Raw genomic sequence first — 25,015 nt, 5'->3', positions numbered from 1 at the left:
TTGATGACTTTCAGATATAGATTTTAGAAGACTTTATTTATTTGACAAATTCAGTACGAGTCTGTTACTTTACTTATTATTGATTCTTTGAGAGTAAGGAGGAACGGTCCAATTCTTGAGGTTATTTTGCATTGTGCTAGGTTATAATTCTCAGCGTTAATATTATCAAGACGCCAGAGAACAATCAGAGCATTATACATTTCTTGAGTGACGAGATGAAATGCAGGACAGTTAAGGTTAGGTTACGTTAGGTTAGTTTATTTTAATTCTGTTCAAGTTCTCCTTTCTTCTATTTAAGGTTAATATCGTAACGTAACGTATGCAGGTACCATGAAATATAATTTTTTAAGAGTCGAAATAAAACAAACGGCTTTTTATGCAATGTTGGACATTTTTAAGTTTTATTTTTTTTCCTTTAGGTTATATTTTGCTGTATTAATATCGTAGATACTGAAAATACTAACTTTATTGATAGTCAGGATGTTTAGGTTACGTCAGACAAATTTGAGCTTTATTTTTCTTTCCCATTAGGTTACATTTCGCTGCGTGAAGACTTTACAGGTACTAAAGAACATAGTACTTTTTTGAGAGTCAGGATGAACTGCAGATCTCTTCATGGTGAGTAGTGATGCGAGAAACAGAAAATTATCAGCTTCCTTCCCTTTTTTCTGTGAACATCACTCTACGCCCTGACAATAAACACAGACTCATGGTGATCTAACGTTTCCCGCTATATGAATGTGTTCTTACATGAGTGTGTGTGTGTGTGTGTGTGTGTGTGTGTGTGTGTGTGTGTGCCTCGGTTTTATTTATTTTTTGTATTGGCTGCCACGCAATAGATAAATAAGTTTTGGTGTTTGCATTGGTGGCAGTGGAGAGGATAAATTTATTAATTTCAAGACTTGAAGCATAACTTTGGTGGCAGCGATGCTGATAAGATGTTTTCTATCACACTTTAGGAAGATGAAGTTTAAGACAAGGGAAAACACGAGAAATTAATAAGAAAATTATGTAAGAGGCAGTAATGGGCCTGTGAAGACGAAACTACTTAGAATGTGACCGTGTGGCTAAACTATCATGTTTACGAGTCTTCTTTTTTTTTTGGTTCTATTCTCACAGCCAATTTCTCTCAAGACTTAACCATTTTACATGAATTTTCTCAGTGTTTTGAAGTAAAAATAATTTGGGAACTCATACACATATGTATTAGGAAGAATTGCTGTACACCAGTGTTTTAGATGGTTTTGCTCACCACCGCTTGGCACCAGTGTATTGAATAACTGTGGCCACTAATTGTATTAGATATCATGCTTACCACTGGTACCACTTGATTAGATAGGTTGTAGGACAAACGTTGGCGCCAGTTGAGTTGACCTCGGTAGCTGTGGCTGGAGAGTGAGGCTGGAGACGAGTCGTAGTGAGAGGTGGTATTGAACATAATACTGCAGATCACGGGAGGTGTTTTTTTGTCCATACGTGGGTATACGGGAGGTGAGGGACCAGATATGTTTGTTGTGGTTATGTACGTGATGCTTGAGGGGTCAGCACTATGATGTCGCGAGGAAGTACGAGGTAGGCCTACGTACTATGCTATAGTGACGTAGTGGTAACTGGAATGACCAACACGTAAGTGCCTTGCCCACACACAATTTGCACAGTAGACCACGCAACCCCAAGGTATGTATGGCGTAAGTCTACCGTTATTGTTGTAAAGTGCGCCGTCATCAACCCGTATTACGTGACAGGTACAAAAGGGCTGTCTTCACCACAGCGAGGCACAACTGCAACACCATCAGTGGCATCAACACGGAGAAATTTTAGATTTTTTTTTTTTATACCATGTGGGCTTTTCACCGGAATTTCTGGGCTAAAGGGGATACTTTTTTATGGTACTTCCTATCTCAAAGCCCACCCGCTAGGAAACCGTTCCCCCGAGTGAGGAAGCCCAACCTACACTCGTACCGTGGACAGGATTCGAACTCGTGTGCTTGGAGACCTTCGGACCCCAAAGCATGCATGGTTCCACTGTACCACGGACATGACACCGTGTTATTGCAAGCTACCGTAGACTATGTTAATATCACGATAATGATGGAGACAGTGAAGGCCCTTGCAGCAAGTCGCTGCTGGAGGAAGGCAAGATGGCCAAGAAGGATTTGGTCATGGCCATACTTGCAAAGAAGAGTCGAGCTAGGGTACTATGGCAACCTCATGGGGCAATTGGCAATAAAATACCCACCCCTGCATAAGAACTTCAGGTTTGACAAGGACCTATTCAGTGAGGTGGTAGAAAGAGAAAAATCTCACATTTAGATGCAAGAGAATCTTTTGAACCAGGCGCAAGCCTCACGCGGCGTCTATATACCCTCTGCACTGCGTTGTCACATCGGCGCCAGAACGTTACTGGCTGTGCAATGCCACTTACCTGACGCACCACTTCGCCAAGCCATGCACTGCTTGGCAGGAATGCGGGACCAATGTGGGTAGGCCTCACGTAAGCATCACATTGATGCCACGTTGTGGATATGGAGCCATGTATATTGGTAGTTGACGTAAGGAGGTATGATCTTTTGAACATGCGCATTAAAATATTGTTGACCCTCACACATGCCCAGGTTCTGCATGACGTCCCTCCGATGCTCCCAGGTACGCACACATACGTTATCATGCATTACTTTACATTTACCTTGCACTTATTTAGAGAATGATGATGATGACTGAGACAGGGAAGGAATGATGATGACTGAGACAAGAAAGGAATGATGATGACTTATACACATACATTTTTAAACAGTCCAGGTTTATTTGCTGAAAAGTTACAAGCGAAAGATAAAAAAAAAATAGCAAACAGATATTAAGTTGATGGTGAATTATCTTTTCTTTTTCTCCAATTTTTTCATAGTTGTTGTTCTTGTTTCTTATTATTTGTTCGTGTTCTCATCTTCGTTGTTCTTTTTTCTTTCTCTTTAATCTGCACAACACTTCGTTTCTTATATTGTCAATCTACTGCAGTTTAGATGACAGGGCACTTTGATACTAATACCGATGGCTTACAGAGTGTTGGAAGGACTGGAGGGAATTGAGGGTGCGAGAGAGAAGGGATTCGTGAAGTTACATTTAGTTAGGTAGTTAATTAGGTTGATCGGTTAGGGTAGGTAATGTGAAGTGAAAATAAAAACAGGTAACGATACATTGACGAGTAGGTAAAATAGAGAGAGAGAGAGAGAGAGAGAGAGAGAGAGAGAGAGAGAGAGAGAGAGAGAGAGAGAGAGAGAGAGAGAGAGAGAGAGAGAGTATCGATACCAACTCGTAATCCTTTATGTAGTTGCGGTTAATCTTGCATCTTCCACATGATTGGGATGTTTATGCAGTCTCGGTTTGGGTTGCCTCCAGACAGGACAGCAGGGTGGGGAGCTATGGCGGAAAAGAAGGGCGTCAGATAAATAGGAAGTGCCAAAGGTGTATATCTCTAAAACAACTTTACTACTACTTCTTCTCTGCTTGCGTATCTATTTCCTCCTGGCTTTGACTCGAGCTGTTCCAGGAAGGAGACTACAAGAAACTTACCCTCAGATTATGATCACTCTTCTGATTAGACTCTAGGGAATAATGTCTTCAGTGAGCATTTTGTTTATACATATTTGTTTTAATTGCCTAGGCCAGACTACTGTTACTGCTACTGCTATTGCTATTGATGTTGCTGGTGGTGGTGGTGGTGGTGGTGGTGGTGGTGGTGGTGGTGGTGGTGGTGGTGCTGCTGCTGCTGCTGCTGCTGCTGCTGCTGCTGCTCTACTACTACTACTACTACTACTACTACTACTACTACTACTACTACTACTACTACTACTACTACTACTACTACTTCCAAATGTACTCACTTGTCCGTTGCGCTCCAAGAAACACTGGAGAAGGGCGTACTGCTGTGTTTTGTCGCCGACTCTGAACTTCCTCATGAAGGTGATGAATCCTTGGTGGTTGTCCTCCGATGTGACGTCATCTGTTGAGGATGAGAGAGAAGGGTTGTCTGGAGGCTGATCTACAGTGATTTTTTTCCCAATCTATTTGTACAAGACACGGTTTCAGTACGTGGATTTCTTTTATAGCCGTGTGGAACTTGACTTTTTCACTCGTATTTGTAACAGCTTTCCCTGATCACCAACCACTGAGACATTAGTTTTTGTTCTTTAGTCACCTCCAAGCAATGTACTGGCCAGAAATTGCACAATGTATTATAATCTCATGTTTTGGATGCCAGTAATGGTCTCAGACGTTGCTCTTAATGGGAAATGTTGAGTGAAGTGTGAGGGGAAATTGTATGCCATTGTTGTTATACCTTGTTGTTCATCTATGCATACGAGAAACTTTACGAAATTCTTTTAGAGTAATATTAATATTGATGAATAAATGCAAGAGTTAATCAGTTTTGTCAGTTGGTCATCTCTTTTCTGGTGAACTCTGGAACTAGCTTACTTCTGTTATTCTAGCAAGAGTGAAGCTTGAAGGGAATGATTTTTTTGTCATTTCTGACTCTACTTTGGAAATGGTATCTCATTGGGCCTTTTACTTTTTCTCTGTAATGTTCTAGCTGTTAGTCGTTGTCCCTCCTACTTACAAAGATAAGGTTCAGATACTTTTGATGTAGGATATAAGGGAGGAGATGGTGTAGTGGAGAAGGTGGTGAGCGTGAGATTGGGCAGACGTCCACGGTTAGGTTCGAATCCCACCGGTTGAAGCTTTGTCATTTGTGGTGTACCTACATGCCACCATGGTACCCAGGTTCTAAGTGGTTACGTCAAAGATGCGCTTGGGTAGTGATATGGATCCTAATATGGGTACCACTATAAATAAAACTGCCTGCGCCATTAATGGGTGGAGGCTTAACAGCACTCCCCATACATACTCTTCAAGTATGCTTACAGGCGCTATAGGCCATGCCGTAAAAAAAAAAAAAAAAAAAAAAACTCACCCAGTGTGAGACCGCTGAAGTCCACGTCGGTGGCACACTCAGTTAGGTTGGTTCTGACCTCCTCAAGCATCTCCGCATTGATGTCCTGGCGCTTCATCTGCTGCAGACACTCCCGGCCCTCAGGGAGGCATATGTCATCCCCGCACACGTCAGAGGCTGTTTGGGAGGTGAAGCGTTAGTTGTGGTGTGTGTGTGTGTGTGTTAGGGAGAAAGGAATGTTTTTTTTTGTGCTGTTAGATTACTGATTAAATGTTAGATATTTTGCGCCGTTGCCGGTTGAACTGACGCCTGTAGATAAACAGATATGTAGACCGATTGATTGACAGATATATAGACTAACAAATAGATAGACAGACAGATGGCTAGCCCTATACATAGCTACATACATGCATAGCTAGATAGATAGATGGATATATATATATATATATATATATATATATATATATATATATATATATATATATATATATTTTTTTTTTTTTTTTATTTTACATATAAAGTGTCAGATAGACATTAGACAGAGATAGATAGACGTATATCCCCTCTATCACTTTTAGGAAACTGGCAATCAAGTGGGCCTTTTTTTTTTTTTTTTTTGTTGCCTGTGTTAAGCTTTTCCTCATGCATGAAAAAATATATAGCTCATAGACCACAGTATAACACGCAAACGTCTAAACGTTTATATGAAGCAAACTACACTTGAGTCCCCCAACGAGAAACGTGACATACTGCACATTGAGTCTATCTGTTATAATAGATAGACTCTCTCGCAGCTGTTACTCTCTGTTGTACTTACTGACTTCTTTAAGGAAGTTCAACCAGAATCCCATGCGACGCATGCGTGGGCCGGCTTCCACCACCAGCGTCGCCGCCAGCACCACCACCAAGGCTGTGCAGACCTGGACCTTCATAGCTGTGTGAGGGAGATGGTGTGAGTCGTATGACAGTGTGTGTGTGTGTGTGTGTGTGTGTGTGTGTTTCACTGTTTGATCTGCTGCAGTCTCTGACGAGACAGCCAGACGTTACCCTACGGAACGAGCTCAGAGCTCATGATTTCCGATCTTCGGATAGGCCTGAGACCAGGCACACACCACACACCGGGACAACAAGGTCACAACTCCTCGATTTACTTCCCGTACCTACTCACTGCTAGGTGAACAGGGGCTACACGTGAAAGGAGACACACCCAAATATCTCCACCCGGCCGGGGAATCGAACCCGGTCCTCTGGCTTGTGAAACCAGCGCTCTAACCACTGAGCTACCGGGCGGTGTGTGTGTGTGTGTGTGTGTGTGTGTGTGCTACTCACTTGCAGACTTGCAGTAGTAGGACACGAGTGACAAGTGTGAGGGTGAGTGAGGGATGCGGCTGTTTTATATGCTCATTCCTTCCGGGGAGTCGTGCTGGGGGAGGCGGGGGTCTCACAGGAGATATGGAATACTGGCGAGGCTCATGGTGGTGTTATGATGACTCGAAATGGAGGACACGTTATTCATGACGTTCGCAATCGTCACGTCCACGTTTTTGTAACAAGCGGCGACGGAAAAATGTCATAATTCATTATTCTGTCTTTTGTGTTGAGCGTTGTGTCGATTGTGTGTTATTGTTATGGTTACTTTTAATAAGGTCCATCTAACCTTAGGCAAATCAAGGACAGGTTGCTTTGCCTGAGAGTTCACGTGAAGGCTGCAGTTCTAGTTATGTATTCACTCATTTACGAGGGAGGGAGGTTGGCCAAGGATACACAAAATTAGGGAAAAGTCGCCATGCATTTTAAGAAGACTTTATTTAATTGATAGTTTTGTTATGAGTCTTTTAATTTACTTATTATTGATTCATGTATGGTTTGTTAATTTATCCTTTTTTCTTTGAGAGTAAGGAGGAACGGTCCAACTCTTAAAGGTTAATATTATCAAGACGCCAGAGAACAGTCAGAGCATTATACATTTCTTGAGTGACGGGATGAAATGCAGGACAGTTAAGGTCACGTTACGTTAGGTTAGTATATTTTAATTCTGTTTAGTTCTCCTTTTCTTCTATTTTAGGTTTATATCGTAACGTAACGTATGCAGGTACCATAAAATATTATTTTTTAAGAGTCTAAATAAAAACAAATAGCTGTTTATTTAATGTTAGACAATTTATGCTTTATTTTTTCTTTTTTTTTTATACTTATGTGGGCTTTTCACCGGAATTTATGGGCTAAAGGGGATACTTTTTGTGGTACCTCCTATCTCAAAGCCCACCCGCTAGGAAACCGTTGCTCCAAGTGAGGAAGCCCAACCTACACTCGGACCGTGGACAGGATTCGAACCCGTGCGTTTGGAGACCATTCGGACCCCATAGCACGCATGGCTCCACTGTTATATTTCGCTGAGTCAAGACCGTAGATACTAAAAACACTGACTTGGTTGATAGTCAGGATGTTAGGCTATTTCAGACAAATTTAAGCTTTATTTTTCTTTCCCATTAGATTACATTTCGCCGCGTGAAGACTTTGTATAGGGAATATAGTGCTTTCTTGAGAGTCAGGATGATCTTCAGATCTCTTCCTGACGTGTAACAGTGCGAGAAACAGGAAATTATCAGCTTCCTTCCTTTTTATTCCGCGAACAGCATTCTACGCCTTGACAATAAATCACAAACTCATGGTGATGTAACGTTTTCCCGCTTTGCGAATGTGTTCTTACGTAAGTGTGTGTGTGTGTGTGTGTGTGTGTGTGTGTGTGTGTGTGTGTGTGTGTGTGTGTGTGTGTGTGTGTGTGTGTGTGTGCCCTGGGTTTTCAATAAAGGGCGGAACTTAAAGGATAGGAAGTGCATGAAAGGAAGGACTACTGATGGTGGTGGTGTAGCTAATTTCTTTGTTCAGTAGGTGGGTGTGATCCACGGTACTTCCTCACCTTCCTTTTGTCATGTCACGTATCATATTCATTAATTAAGGTCAGGATAGTCCATTTGCTGGTCCATGTGTTAAGATTATACTACTACTACTACTACTACTACTACTACTACTACTACTACTACTACTACTGCTGCTGCTGCTGCTGCTTTTGTTGCTGCTAGTACACTACTACTACGTGTTTTGGGGTTTTAGGGAGACAGAATGTGTGAAAAGTGAGTATTGTAATTATTATTATTATTATTATTATTATTATTATTATTATTATTATTATTATTATTATTATTATTATTATTATTATTATTGTAGTTGTTGTTGTTGTTGTTGTTGGTGGTGGTGGTGGTGGTGGTGCTGTTGCTGCTGCTGCTACTGTTGCTGCTGCTGTTGCTGCTGTTTCTGATGCTGCTGTGTCAGTAATATTAAGGAAACAGGATGAGTGTGATAAAAGTATAGATAAACCTAAATGTCAGTTCTGTTGGATGAAATAGGTAAAGATAAAGACATTGGAAGTAAGAAGATTTTGATGTACTATGTAGATTTTCAAATATATGCAAACTGAAAAACAAATGAACAAGTTGCCCAAACAAAGCTTCAGTTTTCTCTTATAAAGATGCAATTTACGTTTTCTATGATGGCAATTGTAGACAAAAGTAAGGGACTTTAATGTAAACTAGAGATATTAATATACGTGGGTGTGTTATCACCATCATCACCATCATCATCATCATCATCACCATCATCATCATCATATTAATTAGGAACTGAATTTCCATGCTGATTAAGATTTTCATGCTCACATTGTATTGTAAAGTGTAAATCAGTGGTTCTTTACGCGGAATGCTACGTGTGATGAATTTTTGTAGCTTTCTTTACCTTCCTATGTTCTTATTTTCTTAACTTGGGGTACTTTTATCTCCAAAGGGCACGGAACAAACCTTGAGGTACAAAATATGACGGCCACTTCATTGCTACAATATATTCATAGAGATTACGACAAAGATTTCAATTGCGTTTTATGGGGATAGTCTGGCAAGTAAATACCTCCTTTTGTTTAGAAATTCCCGTAAAAAGCCCATATTGTATATAAAAAAGAATTCTGCCTCTTAAATGACCAGAACAGCCATGATAACCCTTGCAATCACTCATGTGGCTTTCAGAAACGATTCACAAGTAGGCGAGGGATTTGAGGACATTGGTTGTGGAAGCTTTTAATCTATTCAGTATCAGGACGTGTTTTCATATTCATTTTGGTTTATTATTTGGTTATTTTATGCAGCTTCAGAAACATATGTTGGGATAAAGATAGTAAAAACTCTGGCCATTATTCTTTTGGATAAGGTAATGAGCGTGGGATCAGGCAGACGTCCACGCGTATAGGTTCGAGTTTCACAATGTACCCCCCTTGAAACTATGCCAGTTGTTGAAGGGTTTAAAGTTACCTACATGTCACTATGATACCCAGGTTCTACGTAGTTACACGAAAGATACGCTTGGGCCTAAATATGGGTACCACTGTAAATAAAATTGCCTGCGCCACTAATGGGTGGAAGCTGAACAGCGCTTCCAATACATACTCTTCAAATATACCTACAGGCCATAGCGTAAAAAAAAAAAAAAAAAAAAAAAAAATGATACTACTACTACTACTACTACTACTACTACTACTACTACTACTACTACTACTAAAATAGTCTAATTATATTAAAAATTCAAGGTAGAAATGCGTCTCAGTATTGAAGGGGTTAAAGGGTATGCTCAGCGTCTTAAGCCACCTCCATTTGAGTTTTGTAATTAGCTAGTTACTTGTACGTGCTTGTAGTTTAGTTGGCAACTTATCCACTGTTTATGTTAGTAAGAAGACATATTCCTTCAAACAACTTTTTGGCGTGGTCCTTGAGGCGAGTCTTGCAGTGGTCCACACCAGGAGTAGAGTATCTATTAAGTTGTATCTGTTTAATTTTTTCCTTCAGCTTTTGCTTCCTTTATGCACTTCTTCAGTTTAGGGAGCTGTGAAGGGAAAAAGAGAGAGGCGTGAGGCTGGAATGCATTGCTGTGAGTTGTGATGTGATGGAGGTGTCTGTGTGTTGGTCTGTGAGGAGAGGCAGGCGTCAGACTGCTATGTACTGAATTGTACTGTGAAGTGTTTCTAGTTACGCGAAAATATTGCTTTATGTAGCTGTAACAAATGAACTGGAAGCTATGAACTGAGACATTACAAATTATTAGGTCGTGTCAATTTCAACCTCACCTGGCCACTCAAATTGAGGGAACAGCGCATCATGTCGTGCTGACGTTTCCTGCCAGATATTCCGAAGCTGTTCAAGAAAATGATGTACTCCGTGGCCTCAGTGGAAAAGTCTTTACTATTAGAGAATGCCGCATTCATTTTCTCTGTTTTGTGAGGAGAAAAGGAGAGAAGCATAAACACAACAGTGAAAGGGGATTGTTGAGGTGTAGTGAAAAATGAAGGGAGAAACAGTTTGGTTAGGAAATGTGGGTGAAGGAGCGTAAAAGAATAATTGTGTTGGGTTGGAGAGGATATAGTTATATGGTTGTTTTTATAAAAGAACAATACGTAAGTTTAGTCGCATACAGTAGACCTTCCCGCCGCTGTGTGTACTGTGTTGCCACATGGTCACTAGGCACAGTGGAGATCCACCGCGCACCGCTAGGATATCGTTCCTGCCTTGTCCTTCTATTCATTGACTGAAAGCTGTTTTCATTTTACGATATCAGGAACCGAGTAAATGAAATGAGAAATCCAGAAGGAAGAAGATCGAAGGGAAGACAGAGAGAAGAAATTGCGGTTAATTGAAAGGGCGGAAGTCACGGAGGAACATGGAAGGGACGGAAACAAGTGGCTAAGACTAGTATATGATTCTAGGCAAACGCCAAATAAGGAGAACAAAAAGAGAAAGAATCTGCAGTCATTTCTTGTGGTCTCCTCCTTAGCTTCATGGATAGGCTCTAACCATAAGGATAGCATTGACTGGTGCTTGCTGCAGTGCCTTGTGGTCTCTTTAACCCAGGAGCGAGCCGCCTGAGCCCAGGGATTGCAGTGACTGTCTGCTACATTTATTTTACTTGGTCTCATTCTGTAGCTACAGTTGCAATAATTGGTACTATGTCATGTGGTCTCATCTCTAGCTACGGCAGTGGACCCATTTCAGTGAGTGTTAGCTGCATCGGATGTACATCGTCTCCTCTCAAGCTATAGAAACCACAGGAATTCCAGGACAGTAGCATGACATCATAATACATAAACTTACCCAGAGTGAGGGTGCTGAAGTCTGCGTTGGGGGCCCCAATCTTCGTGGCACACTGCGTCATTCTTTTTTTTAAATCTTGCACTCGCTCCTCCGTTTTATAAGCAAGTCCCTTGAGATCATTGAAGCATGGATTGGTTGGAAGATTGCATATGTTGTCTCCGCAGATATCGAAGACTGGTGGAAGTGCAACATTAGGTTTTTGCCACAACTTGTTATATTAAATAATTAACTATAATCTGAATCACTTATACTCCATATCCTGACGTCTTTCAGTAGGGTAAGGTTTAAGTGACAAGTTTATAGGGGTGTTTTACTGTTCTTGTAACAGATTCAAAATATTTATTTTTTTCCTTCGCCTTTTCTACTTCTGCCTCTAAACTTTCATTGTGCACCTCATGTTAGGGGAGATGATGAGAGATTAAGGAGGTTTTTGATATTGTTACTTATGTCTTTTCTTCCTGTACGTCCTTCACTCTTATGCGCACATATCTAGGTTCTTTCCTGTTCACACACACACCAAACATAGCCATCGTTCACACTTCATATTGGTCCTAGTTTCCAAAACAGGATGCTTCCTTAGTACTCACGTTCTTTACGAAAGAAGGAAAACCAAAACTCTTTCGGTTCCTTTTCTGGGGCTGCTCCCACCAGCAGCCCCGCCGTCAGCACCAGTATAGCTGTGCACGCCTGGCCTTTCATGTCTGTATAAAGGAGGTGTGAGTAAGATGATGATAATGATGATGGTGTGTGTGTGTGTGTGTGTGTGTGTGTGTGTGTGTGTAATTCACTGTTTGATCTGCTGCAGTCTCTGACGAGACAGCCAGACGTTACCCTACGGAACGAGCTCAGAGCTCATTATTTCCGATCTTGGGATAGGTCTGACAGACCAGGCACACACCACACACCGGGACAACAAGGTCACAACTCCTCGATTTACATCCCGTACCTACTCACTGCTAGGTGAACAGGGGCTACACGTGAAAGGAGACACACCCAAATATCTCCACCCGGCCGGGGAATCGAACCCCGGTCATCTGGCTTGTGAAGCCAGCGCTCTAACCACTGAGCTACCGGGCCGTAAAGTGTGTGTGTGTGTGTGTGTGTGTGTGTGTGTGTGTGTGTGTGTGTGCGTGTGCTTGCGCGTGCATGTGCATGTGCAAATCCTGATAAAATGGAAAATATGTAATTTCACTGCTGTCCTTGCTGTCAATTTACACACACACACACACACACACACACACACACACACACACACACACACACACACACACACACACACACACACACACACCGCGTAGTGTGCCGAGAGGGCCAGGTTCAAGTCCCTGCGCGACGAGGCATATGGGTAAGCCTCTTAATGTGTGGGGTGTGTTCACCTAGCAGTAAATAGGTACGGCATGTAACTCTAGGGGTTGTGGGCTCGCTTTCCCGGTGTGTGGAGTGTGTTGTGGTCTCAGTCCTACCCGAAGATCGGTTTATGAGCTCTGAGCTCGCTCCGTAATGGAGAAGACTGGCTGAGTGACCAGCAGGCACATGTAGTGAATTACACACACATACAACGCTTACACAATGTAGGTATGACTGCGAATGTGTGAGTGGGGTGGAGGAGGTAGGGTGTTACTCACTTGGTGTAGTTGGGCAGCGTGGCAAGTGACTGAGTGAGTAAGAGCATCGGCTATTTTATATCTCACGTTGACGGGGGTGGGGGGAAAGAATGTCGAGTGAGGACAGGGGTGGTGCAAGCTCCGTATTGTGGTTCTCTAATTGAAAGGTAGATTAACGTAAAAGTCTCAGTAATCAGGTTATTGGCGCTGTGTTAGTAGAATACTTTAAAAGATCCGGCAATTTCAAGGATGGGGATGAACGGCAAAAATACTTTAGGTGCGTGTGTTTTAGTGTGTTTAATACAGGGAGTGTCACGTCTAGACCGGGTGGATTTTTTTGTAGATTCCTTTGTTTTTACGTCCCTTTGTACTGGCGGTCCATTTTCTGTTTTTCTTCAGTGTAGATCTTCAGTTATTCCAAAAACTCTTAATTGCCATATTTGAAAGCTCGTTAGTGCCGCAAGGAGTAAATGACGAGTACTCAAAACACAGGAATACAGCAGAGATGGTATTTTCAAACGTCTCGGGTTGTTTTTTCTCTGCAAGTTTTCGGAAACTATAATAGGAATTAATAAGTTTTCAAAGCCAGTTTTAGTATCGAAACTATAGTTCTGCCTCGTTATGGGGAAAACACAGAACTCAAAAGAGTCGTGTGGTTTTTAATCATCTTCCTCCTACTGGACACTATTTCTTGCTCACAAACCCTTCTGAAATATTAATTTTTTGGTCTACAGCCGCTTGTAATTTTTTACTGATTATAGATCTTTACAGTGCTTATAGTCTTTTGAGTTATAGTAAGAAAGTTTAGTTGTACATTTTCTTTTGTTTTCGGTGTTTATAAATGTACCGGGCAGGGCTTGTAGTTTATGGAAGTATAATTGAGGAAGCCTGACCAAAGAACTAAACATTTCAGAACTTGAGCCCCAATTAGTCGGTCTATCTGCAGCATGTGACATGTGTATCACAAAAGAACACGCACACAATTTTATTTGCAACAATAAGAACATGAGCCAGTCCTACATGGTCCGCACTCACATGACAGAATGACTGACCATACTTAGGGTCACTTTCTGGCGTTCAAGAGCACTGCTAGAAGTATAACTTAAATTGAGATAACCATAACTAACCCCGTGCATAAGAAAATATGAACTTAAGTAATACAATGAACATAACTTTAGCTTAGCTTGTGTTACTCTACGTAGCTGTAACTTAGTGGTGCAAGTGAAGGTGCAGACCCACCCTCAGCACCGTCTGTGACTTCACGCTCTAGATAGATCTGACTACACAGACACTTAGCTCAGCTTGCCCTTGTCGTGGAGGTGACTGGACGTAGTTGCACATGCAGTATTTTCTGTAGAGCTATTTTCTCTTAATACACTATAATCTTTGCTGCTTGTATACTACTACTACTACTACTACTACTACTACTACTACTACTACTACTACTACTACTACTACTACTACTACTACTACTGTAAAGTAGTACATACAAAAAAATGGTGGCAGCGGTGGAGAGACTGTCAGCTGAGCATCTCCAGCATTCCATGACTGTTTCCTTCCTTCCCGCGTGCTGCCATCTGTGCCAGTTGCTTCAGCCTTGCTTTGGGCTACGTTTGCTACCTGTTTCTGCTACATTATGTTTTTCTCTGGTATCGTCTTCGGCATCCTTATCTGTGCCACACAGCCAAGTGTGCGTTGCTTTCTTCCCTGGCCGCACTTTAATTGCCTCCTGTCTCTTACTTTCTGACCTGTTCTCCTCATTGGCGCAATTACTACAGCTACCTGTTTCTGCTGTGGTGGATCCAGGTCTGGCTTTCCTACCTGTATGTCTGATTACTCCTGTCAGCTCATTTTATTGTGTGATTGGTCGGCTGTCCCGTTGTCTTTTGTATGCCTGTCAAAAATATTGTTGCCATTTTCCTTGTTATGTGTGCAGCTTTGAGTCATGATTTAGTGTGATATTAATGTGCTGCCTACGGCCTTGGGCTACCATTTCGTGTTCCATTAGTGTTTATCCAGTATAGCGTTACTTTTCATATTATAACTCCCAAAATGACATCTCCTCATTATTTAAGACCTTTTAGTGATGTTTTTCAGGCAACGATTCGCTGCTCTGACGTCACAGTTATTGTAGTGTGAAGCTTTGCGATTGGCTACTGTGTCCTCGCTGTTCTGACGTCACGTCTGTGTGAGCTTTGTGATTGTCCAGTTTGTATTCACTGTTCTGACGTCACCTCTGTGTGAGCTTTGTGATTCGCAGATCGTGCTTGCAGTTTACATAGCAACGTGTCCAATGTCTATGTTAGCAAGGAGACGTATACATATTCCTTCAAGTACAAACGTTTTATTGCCTGAGAAAATTTGAAATGGTAAAGTATTTGAAAAAATTATGTTTACGTGTGTGTGTGTGTGTGTGTGTGTGTGTGTGTGTGTGTGTGTGTGTGTGTGTGTGTGTGTGTGTATGAATCTCTAGATTTTTTTTATTTTGGGTGAGGTTGTGACTGGCTATAGCTGTAATGGTGCGCGGTTGTCATGCTGTGTCATGTCTTTTGCTAAATTTAGCAGCAGTAACTTGTTGTTGTTGTTGTTGTTGTTGTTGTTCTTTCACTAACAGTTCTCTGTTCATTATGTTTAACAGTTATTTATTTGTTTGCTGTTTGTTTGTTTATTTCATTATTAATTTTTATTCATGTTGTTTTAAGAATTGGAAGGAAAACGAGAGAGAGAGAGAGAGAGAGAGAGAGAGAGAGAGAGAGAGAGAGAGAGAGAGAGAGAGAGAGAGAGAGAGAGAGAATGAGTACTTATGCCAACTCGTAATCGTTTGGATTGGTTCTTGATGGCTGTCTTCCAGTGCTCCGGGACAGTGCTTGGCCTTGAAGCAAGGTGTCTATTCAGTAGGTTCTGTTTCATTATTTTCTTCAGCTTTTGCCTTCTTTACGCACTCCTTCAGTTTGGGGAGCTGTGAAGGGAAAGAGAGGCATGAGGCTGGAACGCATTATTTTGAGTTGTGATGGGACAAAGGTGTTAGACTGGAATGTAGTGTGTTGGTCTTTAAGGAGAGGGAGGCGTCAGACTGCTGTATAGTGAATTGTATTGTGAACTGTTTCTAGTAACGCAAAAATACTCCATTATCTGACTGTGACAAACAAATTGGAAGCTATGAATTGGGACATTACAAATTATTAGATTGTGTCAGTTTCAGTTTACTTTCCTGTGTTCATCACAAACATTTATTTCCTATGTTCACTAAAACTTACTATGTATCATATCCATTACAAGCTGTGTTCATTATAAGATGCTGTGTCCTGTGGCAGATTAATTTTACCATGCTGTATGATTATGACAATCTGCTGTGTCGTGCTTGTTTCAGTTTGTTGTGTCCTGTGTCCAGTATAATCTAACGTGACTTAGAGTAGGGGTTCTCAGGCTTTTTAATCTTATGTACCTTTTCTAAAGTCTTTCAGTATTCGACATGTACCCGTTACTAACAATGTAGCAATGTTGAACACTGTGTTATAGGTTTGCAAGGTTGTGTGGCAACTGTACTCCTAAAGAGGTTTCTCTCAAGTGACATAATTCCAAGAGTTTCCTTGTTAAGGTTGTCAATGTCCTGGTTCTAATGGAGGACACATTTAGACTAGCACATGTAGCGCACCTTTTACAAACACCTTTTCTGGTATTCAAAAACCAAAGTATCACCTATCCCCAAAATTCCCTCACGTACCCCTTGGGATACAGACACCCTAAGTTGAGAATGCTTGCCCTATCATAATCCTTGTCATGAGATAATTGCGATCTGGTTTGCACTGCGTCCATTACAAGGTGCTGTGTCCTGTGTCCTCTTTACTATGTTGTGTGCTGTGTGTTGGTGTCCTGCGTCCAATACAATGTGGTGTGTCCTGTGATAGGCTCCCTCTGCATAAAGGTAAACTCACCTCGCCGATCATATTCAGGGTACAGCGTAACATGCCGTGTTGAAGCTTTTCTCCAATAACTCCGTAGCTGTTCATGAAATTGATATACTCCGCGGCTTTAACGGAAGGATTCTTATCTTTGGAGAATGCCGCATTCAGTTTTTCTGTTGTGTGGAAGAAAAGAACATTAGCATGAGCCTAAATATAAGAGTGAAAGGAACAGTGAAATGTAGTGAAAAATAAAGGGGAAAACCGTTTGGGTTAGGAAAAGTGGGCGTAGTAGCGTAGAAGAGGATATAGTTGTGTGGTTGTTCTTAGAAAATGGCAATAAGTTCAGTCACATACAGTAGACCTTCCCGCCGCTGTGTGAACTGTGTAGCCGCATGATCACAGGACACAGTTGACAAGCCACCATGCATTGGAAGAATACCTTGTCTGCCTTGTCCTAGCATTCGTTGACTTACAGCTGTTTTCATTTCAAGAGTCTACGAACTGACTAAAGAATCGAAAAATCCAGTTAAGGGAAGAAGATTAAGGGGAAGATGGAGAGTAAGATGGAAGAATGGAATTGTGATAAACTGTAAAGGACGAAAATGACGCAATAACATGCAAGGGACGAAAACAACTGGATAAGAATGGCATATGGCGCCAACCCCTGATTCTTGGCAAACGCCGAAAGGAAAGAAAGAACAAAGAAAGAAGCAGCATTCATTTCATGTGGTTTCTTCCTTACCTGCATGAATAGGCTCTAACCGTAAGGATAACATTGACTGGTGCTTGCCACAGTGCCTTGTGGTCTCCTTCTTAACCAAGGAACGAGCTCAGGGATTGCAGTGACTGTTTGCTCCATTTATTTTGCTTGGTTTCATCTCAGTAGGTACAGGAGTGAGCCCAGTATTGCAGTGACTCATACTGTATCATGTGATGTTATCTCCAGCTAGGCTTACAGTAGTTAGGCCCCATTTCTTTGACTGTTAGCTGTATTAATTTTACATGGTGTCCTCTCAAGCTCTAGAAGCCATAGAGACTCCAGGGCAATAGCATGAATCACAATACATAAACTTACCCAGAGTGAGGGTACTGAAGTCTGCGTCGGTGGCACCAATCTTCGTGGCACACTGCGTCGTTCCTTCTATGGCTTCTTGCACTTGCTCTTCCGTTGTATAATTGAGTTCCTTCATCTGCTTGAAGCACGGCTCGCTTGCAGGCCAGCATATGCTCTCTCCGCAGATACTGTACACTGGTAGAGATATAACGTTAGGTCTGTGACTGCCAGAGCTTATTATTATTAACTATATTCCGAAACACTTCGCCGCATCATGACCTCCTCCAAAAGAATGAAACAGATTTTTTTTTGCCCCTCACTGGTGCCCCTCCTACATGATAAAGGATGTCTCCTCACTACTCACGTTCATTACGGTAGAATGAAACCCAAAAGTTTATAGGATCTTTTTCCTGGTTGGCTCCCACCAGCAGCCCCGCCGTCAGTACCAGTACAGCTGCGCAGATCTGGCCCTTCATGTCTGTGTAAGAGAGAAGGTGAAAGTAGGCCGGTGTGTGTGTGTGTGTGTGTGTGTGTGTGTGTGTGTGTGTGTGTGTGTGTGTGTGTGTGTGTGTATGTATGTATGTTTGTGTTACTCACTTGCTGTAGTTGGGTAGCGCATCAAGTGACTGAGTGAGAGACCGAGAGCGGTGGCTGTTTTATATTTTCACTCTGATGGGAGAGGGGGAGCACTGTGGGGTGAGGACAGGAGCGTTGCGTGACAGGCTCTGACGGAGGAGGAGGAGCGCCGTGGGGGTGAGGACAGGGGCGTTGTGTGGCAGGAAACATAGAGGAAATACAGCCTAAGGGTAATTCAGTTGGTCCGGTGTCATGATGATTCTAAAAGATGGGTGCATTATTCACAAACGAATTAATCCTTTTGTCACTTCCACGTTTTGTGTTGTGGTAACGGGAAAGTTACGTAATTCACGATTTTTATGTATTCGTAGGTGTTAGGTAGCGTAACGTAAGGATCAAGCGTTTTCAGCTTAAGTTAGGTTAGGATAAATTCAGGCTAGGTTAGTGGAGGTGATGGTAGAATAGGTTAGGTTAGGTGTGCGTCCCGTGTTGCGGGAAGTCTTGGCTGAATACAGAAGATATTTTATTTTTGGAAGGCTTGAGATCTCTCGGCAGTGAGGACAAGTAGTGATGGAAGTGACGGTAAATCATTACATTCCTTCCTCCATCCTCACCATACACATTATGTAAGAAGAGCTGTGTGTGTGTGTGTGTGTGTGTGTGTGTGTGTGTGTGTGTGTGTGTGTGTGTGTGTGTGTCAATAAGGGTGGAGCATAAGCAAAGGGAAGTGGACGATTGTCAAGAGTGTGACCAGTGGTGGTGGTGGTGGTGGTGTACAGAGCTATGAGGTCCTGCCTCGTCACTGTGATACGTGACCTTCCTCACGCATTTTCATTGCCAGAGAAACCACAGGACGACGAAAAAGTCGGAATCTGTAGATGCGCGAGTACAGAACATCCGTAAGCATTTCGTAAGGATGAGGAAAATAGACACAAACTTTCTTGTATTTACGATTTATTAATTTCTTTAAAGTTTTATCTTTACACATTCTTCTTCTTCTTCTTCGTCATCTTCATGTTCTTCTCCTCTCATTAGCAGTTCTCTATTCATTATGTTTCACTGTGGTATTTATTTATTGTTAATTTGTTTATTCATTTGATGATTTATTTTTCATTTATGTTGTTTGAAGTGTGTGTGTGTGTGTGTGTGTGTGTGTGTGTGTGTGTGTGAGAGAGAGAGAGAGAGAGAGAGAGAGAGAGAGAGAGAGAGAGAGAGAGAGAGAGAGAGAGAGAGAGAGAGAGAATGAGTATGCTAACTCGTAATCTTTTGGATTGGTTCTTGATGGCTGTCTTCCAGTGCTTCAGGACAGTGCTTGGCCTTGAAGCAAGGTGTCTATTCAGTAGGTTCTGTTTCATTATTTTCTTCAGCTTTTGCCTTCTTTACGCACTCCTTCAGTTTGGGGAGCTGTGAAGGGAAAGAGAGGCATGAGGCTGGAACGCATTATTTTGAGTTGTGATGGGACAAAGGTGTCAGACTGGAGGGTGGCGTTAGAATTCTTTGTAGTGGGTTGTACTGTGAATTATTTTTTGTAATGCGAAAATACTGTTTTATGAGGCTGTAAGAAACGAATTGAAACTATGAATTGAGATACTACAAATCATTAGGTCTAACGTGTCTTAGGGCAATGGTTCTCCACCTCTTTAATCTTATGTACCCTTATAAAAGTCTTCAGTATTCGACATGTACCCGTCACCCATAACGCGACAATGTTGATTTCTGTATTTTAGATTTACAAGGTTGTGTGGCAACTGTAGTCCTAAAAAGCTTTTTCTCAAGTGACATAATTCCAAGAGTTTCCTTATTAACGTTGTTCTAATGGAGGACACATTTAGACTAGCACAGGTTGGGGACTTTCTATAAACAGCTTTGCAGTTATTCAAAATCAAAATATTTTGAGAAACCTGTCATGTGTCACCAAAAAATCATCACGTACTCCTTTCGGTATGCATACCACAGGTTGAGAATCCCGTACCTATAAAAAATTGTAATCTGGTGTTCCCTATGTTCATTACAAGGTACTGTGTCCTGTGTCCTTTTCAATCTATTTTGTGCTGTGTGTTGGTGTCCTGGGTTCATTACAATGTGGTGTGTCCTGTTGTAGGCTTATGCTGCATATGAGACAGACTTACCTCGCCGCTTATATTGTTAGTACAGCGTAACATGCCGTGTTGAAGCTTCTTGCCAATAACTCCGTGGCTGTTCATGAAATTGATGTACTCTGTGGCCTTAAGAGAAGGGTCCTTATCTTTGGAGAATGCCGCTTTCAGTTTCTCTGTTGTGTGAGAAGAAAAGAGCATAAGCATAATCCTGAATATAAGAGTGAAAGGAACAGTGAAATGTAGTGAAAAATAAAGGGAAAAACAGCTTGGGTTAAGAAAAGTTGTCGTAGGAACGTAGAGGGATGAATTGTATGGAGTTAGAAAGAATATAGTTATGTGGTTGTTCTTATAAAAGGGCAATAAGTTCAGTAGACCTTCCCGACGCTGTGTATTTTGTGCAGCCGCATGGTCACTAGGCACAGTTGACAAGCCACCACGCACTGCAAGGATACCACGCCTGCCTTGTCCTAGCATTCATTGACTTACAGGTGTTTTCATCTCACGAGTTTAGGAACTGACTAATAGAGCCAAGAATTCGAGTTGAGGAAAGAAGATTGAGGGGAAGATGCAGAGTAAGATGGAGGAATGGAATTGTGATAAACTGTAAAGGACGGGAGTTACTCACGCAGGAAGATGCAAGGGACGGAAAGAATTGGATAAGAATGGCATATGGCGCGAACCCCTGATTCTAGGCAAACCCCCAAAAGGAGAAAGAGAACAAAGAAAGAAACTGTATTCATTTCGTGTGGTTTCTTCCTTAGCTGCATGAATAGGCTTTGACTGGTGCTTGCCACAGTGCCTTGTGGTCTACCCAGGAGCGAGCTCAAGGATTGCAGTGACTGTTTGCTCCATTTATTTTGCTTGGTCTCATCTCTGTAGCTACAGGAGTTAGCCCAGGGATTGCAATGACTGGTACTATGTCATGTGGTTTCATCTCTAGTTACAGCAGTGGGTCCCATTTCACTGAGTTTTAGCTGCATTGATTTTACATTGTCTCCTCTCAAGCTATAGAAACCACAGGGACTCCTGGACAATAGCATGAATCACAATACATTTTTTTTTTCTGTTATAGTCGTTAGTGTTTGTATGTATACTTGAAGAGTATGGGAAGTACTGTCTAGCTTCCACTCATTAGTGTCACAGGCAATTTTATATTAGGACCCATATCACCTACCCAAGCGCATCTTTGGTGTAAGGCAATAACACCTCAACGTAGAACCTGGGTATCATGATGACATGTAGGTAACTTTGAACCACTCGACAAATGACAAAGTTTCAAGGTAGCACGAAGTGGGATTCGAACATACGTACGTACAGACGTCTGCCGGATCCCACGCTCACCATCTTGTCCACTACTCCACCGCCTCCATAAACTTACCCAGAGTGAGGGTGCTGAAGTCTGCGTTGGTGGCACCAATCTTCGTGGCACAGTGCGTCAAATCTTCTATGCCTTCTTGCAGTTGCTCCTCCGTTGTATAATTTTGTTCCTTCATCTGCTTGAGGCACGGCTCGCTTGTAGGCCAGCATAAGTCCCCTCCGCAGATACTGAACACTGGTGAAGATGCAACATTAGGTGTGACTGCCAGAGCTGATTTTAGTTGACTATATTCAGAAACACTTCTTTGCCATATCCTAACCTCTTTCAAAAGGATGATAGGGATTTATTTGCCCTTTACCGGTCCCTCTTCTCCATGAAATATTTAATGTTTCCTCACTACTTACGTTCATCACGAAAGAAGGAAATCCAAAATTCCATAGGGTCCTCCTTACGGGCGGCTCCCACTAGCAGCCCCGCCGTTAACGCCATTATAACTGCGCAAACCTGGGCTTTCATTTCTGTGTAAAAAGTGTTTTAGGGATTTGAATAAAGATACATTAAACCAGAGAGTTGAATTAGCAAATGTAAAGTGTAGTAGTACAATGTTGTAATACTCTCCTCATTGGTAAGACCTATAGGAAATTGATAGCACTGTCTTCAATACTATTTGAATTCAAAATACTAGATTATATTGAGAAAGAGCTAATTAAGCAGCAGAGAACTGAAAAAAACTCAGTCTATAAAACTACTCGTATATATTTTACAGCTACCAACATACACAGCAGTCAGTGTTCTAAAAGGAGATACTGAAGCATGTTTCCCTTATGCCATAGGCATGAAAATAAAATGTTATTGGCAAAACATTTCTTCAAAAGAAAATAAAAATGAATTAGTAAGAAATATATTTATAAAAGAATTTGAAGATGGTAATGCCAAGTTAAAAAAAAACCCTGAAAACATATATGAAAACAGATATTAACCCTAACACAGATCAATAAATCGTCAATAATCAACACAATAAACACAATATAAAAATGAGACACAGCTAAATGGAATCTAACACAAATCAATAAATTGTCAATTACCAACACAATAGACAAGACAAAATGCAAAAATGAGATACAGCTAAATGGAAATATGGAATACAGACCAAGGCAACACGACACATTAAAACTTACACAGGAAAGAATGAAAGGAAGAGAGTAGGATAGATAACACCTTGATTATGAGAGATAGAACAAACACATTAACTCTAAAATTGGAGAAACCAATTTCAGAGAAAAAAAGGGAACAATGTCCGTGTTGCAGTTGTGAAAAAGAAATACATTAGATTGTGAAGGATACAGTGATATAAAGTAAAACCAAACATTCTTGCAAAATACGGGAAACCAAACCAGCGACAATATGATTACAAGTATATTAGTGTTCAGAACATTATCGGTGGAAGAAATTGAAAAAAAAAAGATCAAAATTTGGAAAGAAAAACAAAAGAAAAGACAAGAATAGAAAAATACAAACGAGAAGAACAAGAAAATACACAAAAGTGGAAGCCGATACAAAGGCATTCAATACCACGCTCACTACTGGACTGGACTGGAAGAATGTTAAAGTAGGCCGCTGTATTCACGGTCGCCTGCTGGTCACCCAGCCGGCCTTCCCCATTACGGAGCGAACTCAGAGCTTATAGAGTCAGATCGATCTTCGAGTAGGACTGAGACTACAACACACTCCACACACCGGAACAGCGAGGTCACAACCCCTTGAATTACATCCCGTACCTATTTGCTGCTAGGTGAACAGGGGCTACACATTAAGAGGCTTGTCTATTTGCCTCGCCGCTCCAGGGACTCGAACCCGGGCGTTCTCGGTTGTGAGCCGAGTGTGCTAACCACTACACTACGTGTGTGTGTGTGTGTGTGTGTGTGTGTGTGTGTGTGTGTGTGTGTGTGTGTGTGTGTGTGTGTGTGTTACTCACTTGCTGTAGTTGGGTAGCGCGGCTAGTGAGGGACTGAAAGCATGGCTCATTTATATTCTCACTGACGGCGGAGGGGCACTATAGCATGGTACAATAACTTTTTGTCTCTCGTTATTGTACCATGCACTATAGGGTGAGGACAGTAATGGTGCGTGACAGAACCCTTTCAGGAAATACGGTCTATGGTTACTTCACGGATCCAGTGTCATGATGATTCTAAAAGAAGGGTGCATTATTCACAAGCGAATTCACGCTTGTCGCCTCCACGTTTTGTGTTGTGATAACGGGAAAGTTACGTAATTCACGATTTTTAGGTATGCGTAAGTGTTAGGTAGCGTTACGTAAGGAAAAATGACGTCGTTAAAATAGGTTAGGATAAAGTGAGGTTAGGTTATTTGAGGTGATGGTAGAATAGGTTAGGTTAGGTGTGTCACGTGACGTGTTGCAGGAAGTCTTGGCTGAATACAGAAGATATTTTACTTTTGGAAGGCTTGAGATCTCCCGGCATTGAGGACAGGTAGTGATGCAAAGTGACGGTAAATCATCACATTCCTTCCTCCATCCTCACCATACACACTATGTAAGAAGAGCCGTGTGTGTGTGTGTGTGTGTGTGTGTGTGTGTGTGTGTGTGTGTGTGTGTGTGTGTGTGTGTGTCAATAAGGGTGGCGAAAAAGCAAGGGGAAGTGGACGATTGTCAAGAGTGTGACCTGTGGTGGTGGTGGTGATGTACAGTACAATAAGTCCCTGCCTTGTCACTGTGATACGTGACCTTCCTTACTCACTGTCATTGCCAGAGAAAGCACAGGACGACGAAAAACTCGGAATCTGTAGATGCGCGAGTACAGAACACGTAAGCATTTCGTAACGATGAGGAGAAATAGACACAAACCTTCTTGCATTTACGACATTTACGATCCATTCATTACTTTAAAGCTTTATCTCTAGCGAAGAAATTGGTGAGTACACATTGTGGTACATGAATGTCATTAACTCATTAATCAGATTGTTAGTGCCGTGATATTAGGAAGTTTTAAAAGATCCAGCAATTATAGGGATGGGGAAATACTAGGTAGGTGTGTTTTAGAAAGGGACAAACACGTCTACGCTTGGCGCCTTTTTGTAGCTTCTTTTGTTTTGATGTCTTTTTTCTGTTTTCCTTCAGTTTAAGTGCTCAGTTATGCTAAAAACTCTCAATTTCCATATTTGAAAGCTCGTTAACTGCTCAAGGAGTAAAGAGTGAGGAATATAGCAGGGATGGTATATGCAAACGTCTTGGATTGTTTCCTCGTCGAGTTTTTGGAAGCTGTAATGGGAGGCAGTAAGGTTTCCAAGGTCTTTTTCAGTATTTT

General features: G+C 41.7%; 4 protein-coding genes and 1 long non-coding RNA gene across 10 annotated transcripts in view; 1 reads left to right on the top strand and 4 right to left on the bottom strand.

Moving 5' to 3' along the window:
- LOC123507362 (low-density lipoprotein receptor-related protein 4-like) overlaps positions 1-25,015 on the top strand; it is a 91,422-nt gene that overhangs the window by 24,228 nt on the left and 42,179 nt on the right. The gene's annotated exons all lie outside the window — the stretch shown is intronic.
- On the bottom strand, positions 2,784-6,399 carry LOC123507370. The gene is made up of 5 exons (XM_045260168.1): positions 6,275-6,399; positions 5,763-5,879; positions 4,967-5,122; positions 3,879-3,997; positions 2,784-3,414 (listed from the first exon to the last, which is right to left on the bottom strand). The coding sequence occupies exons 2-5, from the start codon at positions 5,875-5,877 to the stop codon at positions 3,364-3,366; spliced, it is 441 nt and encodes a 146-aa protein (XP_045116103.1). The 5' UTR covers positions 5,878-5,879; positions 6,275-6,399; the 3' UTR covers positions 2,784-3,363.
- Positions 8,173-12,784, bottom strand: LOC123507371. Its single transcript, XR_006675644.1, has 4 exons — positions 12,759-12,784; positions 11,721-11,834; positions 10,113-11,307; positions 8,173-9,871 (listed from the first exon to the last, which is right to left on the bottom strand). It is a non-coding gene; the product is annotated as an uncharacterized LOC123507371 (long non-coding RNA).
- LOC123507365 lies at positions 15,135-18,336 on the bottom strand. Its single transcript, XM_045260163.1, has 5 exons — positions 18,294-18,336; positions 18,061-18,174; positions 17,718-17,891; positions 16,673-16,815; positions 15,135-15,696 (listed from the first exon to the last, which is right to left on the bottom strand). The coding sequence occupies exons 1-5, from the start codon at positions 18,313-18,315 to the stop codon at positions 15,625-15,627; spliced, it is 525 nt and encodes a 174-aa protein (XP_045116098.1). The 5' UTR covers positions 18,316-18,336; the 3' UTR covers positions 15,135-15,624.
- LOC123507366 overlaps positions 19,278-25,015 on the bottom strand; it is a 7,531-nt gene continuing 1,793 nt past the window's right edge. Inside the window, exons 2-5 of the mRNA XM_045260164.1 lie at positions 22,094-22,207; positions 21,750-21,923; positions 20,402-20,544; positions 19,278-19,676 (exon numbers count right to left, since the gene is read on the bottom strand). Coding sequence (XP_045116099.1) covers positions 19,605-19,676; positions 20,402-20,544; positions 21,750-21,923; positions 22,094-22,205 — 501 coding nt within the window. The 5' untranslated portion in view covers positions 22,206-22,207 and the 3' untranslated portion in view covers positions 19,278-19,604. The remainder of the gene's footprint in view (positions 19,677-20,401; positions 20,545-21,749; positions 21,924-22,093; positions 22,208-25,015) is intronic.

This window comes from Portunus trituberculatus, chromosome 22 (assembly GCF_017591435.1).
Source record: "Portunus trituberculatus isolate SZX2019 chromosome 22, ASM1759143v1, whole genome shotgun sequence".
Taxonomy (NCBI): Eukaryota; Metazoa; Arthropoda; class Malacostraca; order Decapoda; family Portunidae; genus Portunus; species Portunus trituberculatus.
Note: the sequence above shows the minus strand (reverse complement) of the source record. Positions and strands in the feature narration are given on the sequence as shown.

Bases quoted from the DNA above. Each gene is read 5' to 3' on its own strand.
- LOC123507370 (XM_045260168.1), bottom strand. From the start codon at position 5,877: ATGAAGGTCCAGGTCTGCACAGCCTTGGTGGTGGTGCTGGCGGCGACG. The intron at 5,123-5,762 runs GTAAGTACAACA...CCTCCCAAACAG, and splicing joins GAACTTCCTTAAAGAAGTCA to CCTCTGACGTGTGCGGGGAT. The intron at 3,415-3,878 runs GTGAGTACATTT...TTTCCGCCATAG, and splicing joins TCTTGGAGCGCAACGGACAA to CTCCCCACCCTGCTGTCCTG.
- LOC123507365 (XM_045260163.1), bottom strand. From the start codon at position 18,315: ATGCGCTACCCAACTACAGCAA. The intron at 18,175-18,293 runs GTGAGTAACACA...TCTCTTACACAG, and splicing joins GCGCTACCCAACTACAGCAA to ACATGAAGGGCCAGATCTGC. The intron at 16,816-17,717 runs GTAAGTTTATGT...TCCACACAACAG, and splicing joins CTTCAGTACCCTCACTCTGG to AAAAACTGAATGCGGCATTC.